Source organism: Mustela putorius, unplaced genomic scaffold (assembly GCF_011764305.1).
Source record: "Mustela putorius furo isolate JIRA1106 unplaced genomic scaffold, ASM1176430v1.1 tig00000832_pilon_pilon_pilon, whole genome shotgun sequence".
Taxonomy (NCBI): domain Eukaryota; kingdom Metazoa; phylum Chordata; class Mammalia; order Carnivora; family Mustelidae; genus Mustela; species Mustela putorius.
The window spans coordinates 1,183,783-1,196,553 of record NW_025421491.1 but is presented as its reverse complement, the minus strand read 5'-3'; the positions used below and the strand labels follow the sequence as shown (position 1 = coordinate 1,196,553).

The following is a 12,771-nucleotide window of genomic DNA, read 5'->3' as shown; positions in this document are numbered from 1 at the left end:
CTTTAAGTATTCTCAGAAATAATTAGGGAACTCCTGAGCAGAAACTGAGCTGAGTTCCTCATACATACTGAGTACTGATGTTGTGCGGCCTCATCGGGACCCAAAACCAGAAAGGCGCCTGGAGAAATCTGGGTTACCTGTACAGTCCTGAGCAGGCTTTCATGGCATCAGGATTTCTGAATTCAATTATATACCACAACTCAGTTTTGTTGCAATCAATCTTAAAATACTTTGTTTTCATCTTTAGTCTCCTCCTGATTTTAAAGATAGCACAGGCTTACTCTAAGTCTCCATTACAGAATATTGAAAATTCCCCAGAACCCCACCCTCAGAGAATGACTACTGGTCTCTTTGGCAAATACTATTCCAGATTTTGGGGGGCATATAGTAGTAAACAAACAGACCCAGAGGAATTCTACTACCATGAGACTCTATGCTGTTCGGCTCCTGTGCAAGTTTTCAAACAGTTCTGACAAGTGATTCAACTGACCGGTTTCTTCAGAGAGCTTTACGCATCCATTTTCAGAGACAGTCAGTGACACAGTGGGAGGAAAAACCTCTAAGATTTTCGTGCCATTCAATATTAAATATTTCCCAAAGCATTAAAGGTGAATGAAAATTTTTTTAAAGGAAATGAATAATGAACTCAGTACAGAGAGAGGAGTTCAGAAGATCATGGCAGTTTCTTATCAACACAAAAGCTACTCAATTCCAGTTTCAGCAAGTATCATAAAATGGCTTTAAAATTCAACTTCAGGAAGTAACCATCTCTTTACCATTTATTATATTGTAAAGTTGTACCACAATTCTTCTCACTTGATCAGTACAAGAGAATATACATACAGCCCTTTAGAACTCCTTCCATTCTAGGTGAAATGAAATGATAACCAGAATTGCTACATATGAAAGAAGTGTCCATCAGCAGGGAGTCCAGAGTGGGGGCACTTAGACGATTTCAGCTTTTGCAACTGGTGAAGGACAATTTTGATTCAACCTCCCACAGCTTCGTTTGTAAGGCTTTCAAAACATCTTCCATCTATTGAATTAAAAAAATATTTTCAGATACACATAGATGATTAAAATCACACCTGATTAAAATACATATCATTAACAAAATTTATGAAAAGTTATGCATTTCTATACACACACACACACACACACACGAATCTACAGTGGAATATTATACTCCCATCGGAAAGGCTGAGATCATGCCACTTGAGACAACATGGATGGACCTACAGGCGATCAGGCTAAGTGAAATAAGTCAGGCTGAAAAAGACAAATATTAGTGACTCCACTCATAAATGGAATCTAAAAATACGAATAAATAAACAAAGAGCAGAATTAGACTTATAAGTACAGAGAATGAACTGGCGGTTCCCAGAGGGGAGGGGGGGGTGTTGGGCAAAATGGGTGAAGGCCTCCAGTTATGGAATGAGTAAGCCATGGCAGGAAGAGTATAAGGACTCCAGTCAACGATATTGTAATAGTGACGTAATAGGACAGACAGTAGCTATACTTGTGGTGAACAAAGCATAATGTATCAACTTGTCAAAACACTTAAGTTGTACACCTGAAACTAAAGTAATATTGTGTGCCAACTATACTCAAATTTTGTAAAAATAAAAGAAAAATAAGTTAACAACAAAAATAAGTTACGCATTATACATGAAAGTGTTTAGAGGCATACTCTGAATTTTATGTAAATAAGGCATCGCTCTCAGCCTCTAACTGAGCTTCTGTCCGCTCCTCGGTACCTTGCCTGTCTGCATTGGGACGACGTTAACATTCAAAAACACTTGCAGACTGTTTAGACCAGGAGAACTGAATCAAATGAAATATAGTTTCCTAGTTTCTGGATCTATATGGTTTTGATTGAGACATGAAACGCCTTACAATTTTTTTGATAAAGCTTTAGCGTAAGTTTGGCTAACCCCCAAAATCAACTTTATTAACGCCTGAAATAAAACAGGCGCTCTCTTACCAGGAAAGTACTAAGACCAAACCAGACGCCACTCCGAGGGTTGTCTTTGCAGGAGCGCCTGCTCACTAACAGGAAGTTGTTCATACAAAGATAGAAAAAAAGTACAGAACAGAATTACCTGCTTTAGAGACTTTTCTATTTCAACTCTGCTTTCGAGATTAAAAAGTTCTTTATCTTCTGACACAATTTGCTTTTCTGAGGACCCTAAAATATAACTATGGTATAGCACAGTACAAAGTTAAAATATGAAAAAGAGGCAAATATGAAATTCATGTTAGTTAATAACATTAACTCTATCTTACATTATGTATTTGTACCAAATGAACATAAAATAATGTTTTTGTTACTACTAACTTACACAGGAAGTTGTACCACCTAAAATCAAGTTTTTCTCCAAAATACCCTGGTCCAGGCATTGCTTTATATTATCCATTCCTAGAACAAACTTGGTCTTTAGTTAACCGAGTAGCAAAACATTAACATAGTTCAAAATTCCTTTTGTTAAAAAAAGATTTTATTTATTTGACAGACAGAGATCACAAGTAGGCAGAAAGGCAGGCAGAGAGAGAGGAGGAAACAGGCTCCCCATGGAGCAGAGAGCCCGATGCGGGACTCAATCCTGGGACCCCGGGACCTTGGGATCATGACCTGAGCCGAGGGCAGAGGCTTTAACCCACTGAGCCACCCAGGCGCCCCTCATAGTTCAATATTCTATAATTAAAAAGTTTAAAAAGATTCTGAAGAAGCCACTGCTTTTTTGCTTTCTGTAAGTTTTTGAGAACATGGGTACTTTCAAATTTGACTTTTAGTAAATAATATATGGAGTCAATTCTTGGTGACTTGGATTTGCCAACTTCAACAGATATCCTCCAAGTTACGTTTTGCTCAGTTCTCTCGGGTTAGGAGACGCCGCGGTGTAGAAAATATGAGACAAGAGAAGTGTTGGCGTGGAAACGAGGAATACAGGCCCCGTGTTGGTAACCCACTAAGTCTAAACAGGAAACAAGAAGGTGCTAGTATTTCTCCAAAGAACGCTGATGAATGTGCGTTTCCTCCAAAGTCTTTCCTCGCACGCAGCCACTTCAGCAGGTCACTTCTTTCGTCAAATAAGACCAAGCTTCCCTTGGAAGCCTTAGTGATTGTATTTCTGAAAAATGGCATGGGAGGTAAAATGGCCGAAGGCAATTACCATCCTGTTCAGGAAAGAAGAAGGCATGAGGTGGGAAAGGGCGTGGCGCGGCGTAATGCACAGAACCGTAACAGGGGCGCCCGCTGGCTCCGGCCGCAGAGCCCGCGACTCTCAATCCCCGGGTCATGCGTTTGAGCCGAAACTGGGTGTAGAAATTACTTAAAAATAAAGGCTTTTTAAAAAACCCCAAAAGTGTAAATAAACACTTCTAAAACCAACCAGGTTCCTTGGCATTAAAATTCTTTTCATCTTGAGGTGCCCGGATGCCTCAGTCCTTGAGCATCTGCCTTCAGCTCAGGTCATGGTCCGGGGGTCCTGGGATTGAGCCCCGCATTGGGCTCCCTGCTCAGTGGGAAGCCTGCTTCTCCCACTCCCACTGCCCCTGCTGTGTTCCCTCTCTCGCTATGTTTCTCTGTCAAATAAATAAAATCTTTTAAAAAAAATTCTTTTCTTCTTAAACTATTCTTCTTTCCTGATGTATAAGGTTTTCAGGCATCTTTAAAGGCTTGAGGGTTACATCTTTTGCAGGATAAGTGAAAATACATTGGGGTCAAATAAGTGATTTAATTTTGTTTCCTATTTTATGAGGCGAAAGATTTATACGATCTGAAGAGAAGGTTCATGAATTAGAAGACCACTAAGATGCCTGAAACTCTTGGGTGCCTGGGTGGTTCAGTCAGCCTTTGGCTCAGGTCATGAGCCCAGGGTCCTGGGACTGAGCCCCATGTCAGGCTCAGTGGGGAGCTTGCTTCTCCCTCTCCCTCTGTCCCCACCCCCTTGTTCATGCATTCTTTCTCTCTCCAATATATAAAATCCTTTAAAAATAAGTAAATAAAAATTAAAAATAAATAAATAAAAGCTATCTGAAAACTCTTTAACTGACATCTGTCATCAGCCTCCTATCTGTCTTGTTTCCAAATGTCTACTTTTTATAGAAATCTAGAGAATGAAGGCACTTCCTTGCATGCCTCAGAAAAAAAAACAGATGATTCCTTACTAGATGCAAGAAAATAAAATCTTTAAAAAAGATTGTATTGGACTTTGTATTTCTGCTTTTCCAGAAGACCAAAGGGACTTCCTTCCTAACCAGTTTTGAAATTCCAAATCCTTCATATTCTAGATGGCTAAAAACTTGGGAAAGGGGTGTTGGAATAAAATGGACGGCACATATTGATCCGCACAACTGCTTAAAAAATCCTCTTAAACTAAATCAATTTTTATGGAAAACTGAACCTATTTTTATTCTGAAAAAAACATTCTCACAGTGACTTCTCCTTACAACTTACAATGTCTGATTTTCCAATACCAAATACATCAGGTCAAAACAAACAAAAAATCACCGGCTCTACTGTCAGAAATTATTACTTGAAAATATATTTTAACCAAACAGTGTTGATTTAGTCCTGATGTTTTCATACCAATTTTTCTGCAAACAACTTTTCAAGAAATCAGTTACAAGGTTTTCATTTATTCAGTATACTTACCTTTCAATGGCTTCCACACTGAGGCAAAACAAGTCTCTCTTGTAGTCTAGGCTCTTGGGTGTGCACCTGTACACGTAGCCAAGCCTGAGCGAGCACCCCGTGCAGGAGAGGGCCTCCAGAATGCTGCACAGAGGAAGGGCCATTGCTTTAGCCAGGGAAGGAGCAACTCGTTACCACAAAAATCCCACTGTTAAAACCCATAAACGCTTAATATTTAAGTTGCTAAAATATGTTATTCCAACCCTACTAGGTCACATGTTATATATAAAGAAGGAAAAAAATAATAGTGAAATATTTATATTAAAAAATGTAGACAGTCACCTCTAGGCTACACTGCCTGCAGCACCTAGTGACAAGGGACATGCTAAAAAGTGACAAGGGAGGATACTGATGTGGTGTTTTTCTAGAATGTAAATGTCTCCATCTGGTATTAAGAAAAATGATCTAAAAATTAAAAATAAGACAAGGATTCCACATGCCCTTTTATTGGCACACTGTCCAACAAGCCCACCAAGCGTCATGGACGCCCGGGGACAAGGAGGGACAAGGAGGCAGATTCCTTCTGTGACGACCCGGGAAACAAGTATCTCCGGTCGGCAGGCCCTGTGTGTCTGCTACAATGACTCACCTCTACTTTTACAGCACAGAAGCAGCCACAGATAACACATAACTGAATCCACACCACATCTATGTTCCAATACAAATATACTTCCAAAATAAGTGCCTGGCCCATGGGCCATACTCTGCCCTCCCGGAAAGTCACACTGGTTGCTCAGTACTACTGATTAGGGCCCAGACTCTCCGAAGTTAGATGATAACTTATAGAAAGGAGATTAATAAGATTGACAATTTGTAAAATCAGAAATAATTTTAGTCTGGTAGAGATACAAATGTTCTTGGCTATTAGAAAAGGTAACCTCAAAGGCTGAGGCTCTGTTGTCCTGCAGGACAGTAACTAGATTTGTTCTACAGAGACTCCTTCCCTAAACCAGCATTGGCAGGCTCCGACTCCCCCAGTAATGCGTTAAATAAATCTCTGACGTGTGCTTATCATGTATCTGTTAGGGTTGCCTTTCTTTCTTTCTTTCTTTTGTTTTTTTTTTTAAGATTTTATTTATTTATTTGGCAGAGAGATAGAGAGCACAAGCAGGAGGAGCACTGGGCAGAGGGAGAAGCAGGCTCCCTGCTGAGCAGAAAGCCTGATGTGGGACTCGATCCCAGAATCCTGGGATCATGACTGCCTTTCTCTTTTTAATTATACTTTGACCTAACACTCTTCTATCCACTACAGATATGATGCACACAGACAATTCACAAATATTCTACTCGATGATCCAAGTTCTCCACATAATTGTTCCTTCATTCTAGTTATTTCTCATCTCAGGCTCTGCATATTTGACTATAATCTCCCCCACAATATCAATTCATGTCTTCTGAAAATCTTAGAATCCAGTCACCCAAATGCCTTCTCAAGTTGACCTATCCAAACTTGCAGTTCTATAAGTATCTATAATAAATCACAGTCCCAACACCTAGCAAACTGATAACTGAAGATTTAAATCTAGGGATCATAACATAATATACATCACAAAAGATGGCTATTATTTCAAAATTCCTTTTGGTATAGTCATTTGTAATAACTACAGAGCTATTCCTGTTATCAAAAAGTGGAGCCAACCAAGACTCAAACAACATATTAGAGATTGCATTATTGTTTCCCTAAAGATACTGAGAGAGTTTTTTAACTATTGCAGCTACATATGGAACAAAGAACAAAATGCCCAATAAATGATAAGTCCCTACTGGTGATATAATTAGCTAGACAATATGCCACTGACCATATATTAAGCTCCTATATGTTTTTATATTTTTTAAAATATTATATATTTTTTAATAGTTCAAATTTATAGTTATTTTTTTATTTTATATTTCTTAGTAAAGCCCAGGAGGGAACCCTATCCATACTGCCAAGAGTGAACAGGAAGATGTCCATACTACATCTTGAACTTCGTCATCTTTGTGTGGCTGCATACACAATTACCAAGATTGTGAACAAACATATAATGCAGGTGTAATCACCAAAAAGGATCCTTAAATAAACCTAAAATACAAAACACACTCATCAACAGATAACAGTGTCTTATCCCAGATTACCCAAATCAAAAAACAGCACTGAGGAATACACATGCAAACCCGCTCACACCTCCAGAGTGACCTTGTGAGAAACAACGGAGAGCAGCACAGTTCCTGCAACATCCTTCTGCTTTTCCCACTGGCCAGGATTTGGCCAGAACTCAGCCTTAACACTGAACAATACTGAGAAAGCAGTGCCAGAAATCCTAGGGTGATTTCAAAGAAAATGAGTTTTCGAAGAAAAGAGTGAGCATGTAAGAACCTTAACAAATGACAGAAAAAAACCAGGAAACGGCGCTAACTTCACGACACGTTTCTAAAACCCACGAGTGCCCTTTTTGGCCAGCTGAGGAATGGCTCAGGTGGCTATCCATTCAGACAGGCCTATCAAAAACTTACGAGCATCCCAAGGCAATATGGTAGGTATTTCCCCAAGTGCAGAATATGGGACCCTAGTGAATGTCTTGAATTTAAATTTATGTGGCAAAAGTGATGGGTTCGGGTGACACAAGTAAACAGGACTAAATAACAATGGCTCACAGAGTAGGAGCCAACTCCCCTTTTCAGTTCCCTATCAATCCCAATTATAAAAAGAAAGTCTCAGTCCAGGGCTAGAAAATCTTTTTTTTTTTTTTTAAGATTTTATTTATTTATTTGTCAGAGAGAGAGAGAGAGCGCGCGCGAGCACATGCAGACAGAATGGCAGGAAGAGACAGAGAGAGAAGCAGGCTCCCTGCTGAGTAAGGAGCCCGATGTGGGACTCGATCCCAGGAACGCTGGGATCATGACCTGAGCTGAAGGCAGCCACTTAACCAACTGAGCCACCCAGGCGTCCCTCCCCAGGGCTAGGAAATCTTTAACAAGAATCTCACAGCTGCAGATCTCTTAACAGTGAGAATCCAGACCTCAGGCTCAGAACCAGTCAGGTGATAGCATCTCTGCTGGAGTTTAATAACAATTTGTTTTCACTGTGGTTAATTTCTAGTTCAAGCAAATGATATGACAGTAATATATCAGATTCCTTTTGAAATAAATTTAAATAAAAATCTGGAGTCAATATAATGAAAGATATTAAGTACACGATAGCAAAGCTAGTATGTAATAGGGCAAAAATGGTGACAGTGGCATCAAAAGACTAAAATTGGAAGGAAAGAAGAAAGAACACTTTCCAAGAAGGAAGGAGAGACAGGCACCTGGTGGGTCAGTTGGTTAAGCAGCTGCCTTCGGCTCAGGTCATGATCCTGGAGTCCTGGGATCAAGTCCCGCATCAGGCTCCCAGCCCCACAGGGAGTCTGCTTCTCCCTCTGACTTTCTCCCCTCTCGTGTGCACTCACTCTCTCTCTCAAATAAATAAATAAAATCTTTAAAAAAAAAAAAAAAGAATGAAGGAGAGACACGGGCACCATCCTAGCTTTACTAAACAGTCTTATGGTTTAAGCAAACTTCTAATCTTGCCAGGTCTTTCTTTATCTACAGAATGAGAAATGATCTAAGGCTGGTTTTCCAGACTGAGGTCCCCTGTGTCCCCACAACACCATTTCCATCACATCCACATACTACCTGTACTGTTATTAATTTAATTCTCCTTAAAGAGAGTATGTATGTATGTATTTATTTATTTAAAGATTTTATTTATTTATTTGAGAGAGAGAGAATGAGAGAGAGAGAGCATGAGAAGTGGGAGGTTCAGAGGGAGAAGCAGACTCTCCGCCGAGCTGGAAGCCCGATGCGGGACTCGATCCCAGGACTCCAGTACCATGACCTGAGCCGAAGGCAGTCGCCCAACCAACTGAGCCACCCAGGCGCCCCAAGAGGGTAATTTTTTAAATTGAAATACACTTTATTTGAATAGGACCCTCCGGCATTACTTTAAAATGAAAAACGAGTATTTTTAAATATACACTAAAACAAATACATGGTTATTAATTTCCATTTAGTTGTTTGTATACCACCTAAAGTTACTTAAGACAGATCAGTTAAGACACACTTTGGGCAACAATTACACAGGCAGAGCCTTCTATTCAATTTACTGAGGATGCAGCTTGTAGCAGTGGGTGGTGGGTATGCCAAGATGGTGATTCCTTCAACCCCTGGAGCTGCAGCATGGGCCCTGGACTGCTGCAGCCCCCGTGCTGGTTGCTTCTGGCCTTGTGCAGCCTTGTCTGTTTACCTCAGCAGGCCACATGTCCACGCGTGTGAGTGTGATGCCAGCATTTTCTATAGGTAACATAACATTAAGGAAAAGTAGGTAGCATTGGCCTAAGGCACCCTTTAGCTGGGATTTTATGATACAGATAATTTCTTTTTCTACTTTTATTTTTAATTTGCTTTAGCACTAAGCCCAAAGACCCAGAAGAGAGTCACAATGTGACTTTAGAAATTCAGAAACTCTTTCATCACAATATCTAAAAATGACCACCATCACTCAAAAATTCTTACATTAAAATGATTGATTCTATATTGATCACCATGAAGAAAGTTATATCCCAACTACTCTTACTGATAATGACCTTATTAAAGATTTTTAGTTGAAAAATAAACATTTTCTCGAATACATATATTCACACAAATAATAGCCTTACTCACCAACCATTTTCATTTTTACGTTTGGATAGTATCTGTTCCTTATCCACAGAAACATTACAGGAAACACCTAGAGCAAAGTAACAATAACGTATTAATGTGGTTTGCTATAATACACCTGCAGATATTTAAAGAAACTCTAACTCAATTTTTACTTTAGCACTCAGAGAACCAGAAAAAATGAGAGCCCAGAGTCACATATAAACAAAGGTGGTTCAAAACTAAATGTACATGGGGCACCTGGGTGGCTCAGTGGGTTAAGCCGCTGCCTTCGGCTCAGGTCATGATCTCAGGGTCCTGGGATCGAGCCCCACATCGGGCTCTCTGCTCTGTGGGGAGCCTGCTTCCTCCTCTCTGCCTGCCTCTCTGCCTACCTGTGATCTCTGTCAAATAAATAAATAAAATCTTAAAAAAAAAAAAACTAAATGTACAGAGGTCTTCTGGAAAAAAGATGGCAGAATGAGAGTTACTTCTTTCTCTTCCCTGAAAACCACAGACATTAATAGAAGGAGTAAAATTAGCAGGGAAAATTCAACAGCCAGTAAAACCTGAAACAATTAGAACCTCAATCACAGATTTGGCAGAATACCTGCAAGGTATAATAAAAGTGGGAAAACCCCCAGAAAGATGCTAAAAGCCCAGGTTTCAAATGCAGAGTTCTTAGGGACATGGACAAAAATCTTTTAATTAGACTATGTCTTGGATGGGGTCACACTTGACCCCAGAAGCAGGAAACATTTCCAGAGGATCCAGGTCCAGGATGCACTAAAGGAAGGGATAGGGGATGGAGGGAAATGAAGAAGGGACATCACACCTAAAATGTCCACACTAACCTCAGGGCCTTTGCACTAGCTTCTCTCTGGCTGGAAAAAGCAAAGAGCATGACCCCAGAATTGTACATGTAGTCAGGTTGCCATTCATATACAGAGAGAACAGAAAGACATTTCCAACCATTCAAACTTGAAGTTTTCTTGGGGACTGGGGTGGGGGTGAAGAGTGTCTACTGATGATAATGAAATAAACAACTCAGAAATGAGAAAGCTATTAATAAGCTTCCTTATATTAATAAGAGTCCTGGAGTTAAAAAAACAAATTCATACAAGAAGGTATATTAAGGTTCAACGACCATGCTATGGCTACAGAACAGAGTAAGTGTTATAAACCTTGACAAACTAAAAATAATCAAACTAACTCAAACCGAGGCAGGAGGGAATAGAAATTAACCAAAGAATTCATTTTTTTTTTTTTAAGATTTTATTTATTTGACAGAGAGAGAGATCACAAGTAGGCAGAGAGACAGGCAGAGAGAGAGGGAGAAGCAGGCTCCCCGCCAAGCAGAGAGCCTGATGCGGGGCTCGATCCCAGGACCCTGAGATCATGACCCGAAGGCAGAGGCTTAACCCACTGAGCCACCCAGGCGCCCCAAAGAATTCATTTCTTTATCTTTCACAGCAGCATTGATGAAGAGGGGGAGTAAATCGAATTATCTAAAGCTGATAAGTTTTTAAAGTTTTTTTTTTAAAGATTTTATGTATTTGAGAGAGAGAGCATAAAAGGGGCGAGGGGCAGAGGGAGAAGCCAGCTCCATGATGAGCAGAGGGCCTGACATAGGACTTGATCCTGGGACTCCAGGATCATGACCTGAGCTGAAGGCAGTTGCTTAACAAACTGAGCCACCCAGATGCCCCAAGTTTTCAAAAATTTAAAAACTGATGCAAAGTAAATGTGTTCATATATATATATTTTTTTTAAAAAAAAAAGGAAAAAAAAAAAAAGCATGTGGCAAATGATAGAAGAGAGACTGTAAAAACAGAAAGTACAAATAAAATGAAAGGTTAAACACCAAATGTATTATTTCTTACCTACTAAGAAAAAGAGATTCTCCTACAGTATCAAAAATCTCAACCCAAGTACACACTGTTCTAATGGCAGCAACTCTGGAAACAATTTAGACCTCCAACAACAGACACAGATTGGGAGGATTAATAGTATCTCCATGGTGAATTTCTTCCAAATATTTATAGAATTCAGACATAAACCTGATCTTGAAAACCACAAGTCCAAAAAGAATAGCCATTTTTACAGCCGTTCAGAAAAATACATGTGAACCACTCCCTTAAGTAAACACTATGAAATCAACAAAGCAGAGAAACATAGAGGTAACTGGCTATGTTCCCTCTAGAAGCTAGATGTCAAGCCACCTTCTTGACTTGTTTACAATTAACTCCTTCCTCTCCAGTTCTGAAGAGACTGTTAGTGGTTTTATTACAAATTTCCTTAAAAAAAAAATTCTGATAGTAATGTGTTCTGACAACTCTAACACAGCTAAGATGATAAGAAAAACCAATCCTGACATCCCCCTGCAGGCCTAAATAAACTATTAACATATTATTGACGAATTAACAGCTAGGTAATTTCTGTGGGGAGTAATAGAGTGGCAACATCCCAAATGCTTACAGTTTAGGTCACTTTTTACTGTACAATGTTCACAATGATGCCGATTGAATCGCTGCTCTTCTGGGCTGGCGGAATCCCAGAAAAGGACCCCTCATTCGTGAGCCCAAGGTGCAGGGGTGACCCTCCTCCTCCCTTTGTCCTGGGACAGCTCACCTTCTAAGATTTTTCTGCTTTTAAAAACCCTGGGCGGCCCCAAACCAGCCGCCTCCCCTTCCCGTCCCGGGCCGTGCGGGTGCGGCACAAGCCCTTCCCCACCCCCTCACCCCCACCCCGACTGACAGCGCAGCAGGATGCAGTTGGTGTCCTCCTGGCTCGTCACCCAGCTCAGCGAGTCGCCCAGCGGCCGCCTGCAGCCGGAGCACAGAAACACCAGCGGCCTGTCCTCCTCCTCGGCGGGTTCCGCGGCCTCCTCGCGCCGCGTCCGCTCTGCACAGGCCACCGACGCGTCCGCGCTCACGGAGTTCCACGTGTTTGCCCACTTCTGCAGCAGCTGGTGACGGCTCGAGTCTTCCGAGAGCCGCCTGCCCAACAGAGAGGAGTCGCTGCACTTGCCCTTGTCACCGCCACACGTACAGCTTGTAGAAGAGCATCCCTTGCAACAACTGGAAGGCCGAGCGCCCGCCATTGCTCCAAATCGCCCGCGTCGCGGAGCGCCACGGGAAATGCGCGCCTGCGCCTGCGCGGGGCGGGAGCAAGGAGGCGGAGGCCAGACGGGGGGGTGGGGCCTTAGGGGGCGGCGCCTGGGAGAGAAGACATGGCGGGCAACCTGCTAGTGCGCATGCTCTTTGGCGGGCTGAGCCGCGCCGGTGGGTCTCTGGCGCTGTCAGATTTTCCATCTTTAGGAAATTGAAGCTGCTGGAGATGCGGCGGCCAGTCTACGTGGGGAGCGGTATTGAGCCCCTTTCCTAGTTACTAAAGTGAATACGCCGCCTCACACACCA

General features: G+C 41.4%; 1 protein-coding gene across 1 annotated transcript; it reads right to left on the bottom strand.

Moving 5' to 3' along the window:
• Positions 1-761: 761 nt before the first annotated feature.
• MIS18A (MIS18 kinetochore protein A) lies at positions 762-12,498 on the bottom strand. Its single transcript, XM_004757500.3, has 5 exons — positions 12,110-12,498; positions 9,377-9,443; positions 4,658-4,780; positions 2,103-2,199; positions 762-1,036 (listed from the first exon to the last, which is right to left on the bottom strand). Exons 1-5 carry the CDS (start codon positions 12,453-12,455, stop codon positions 956-958), a joined length of 714 nt encoding a protein of 237 aa, XP_004757557.1. The 5' UTR covers positions 12,456-12,498; the 3' UTR covers positions 762-955.
• Positions 12,499-12,771: the final 273 nt, after the last annotated feature.

Bases quoted from the DNA above. Each gene is read 5' to 3' on its own strand.
- MIS18A (XM_004757500.3), bottom strand. From the start codon at position 12,455: ATGGCGGGCGCTCGGCCTTCCAGTTGTTGCAAGGGATGCTCTTCTACA. The intron at 9,444-12,109 runs GTCAGTCGGGGT...ACTTTGCTCTAG, and splicing joins CAACTGCATCCTGCTGCGCT to GTGTTTCCTGTAATGTTTCT. The intron at 2,200-4,657 runs GTAAGTATACTG...GCTATACCATAG, and splicing joins AGTGTGGAAGCCATTGAAAG to TTATATTTTAGGGTCCTCAG.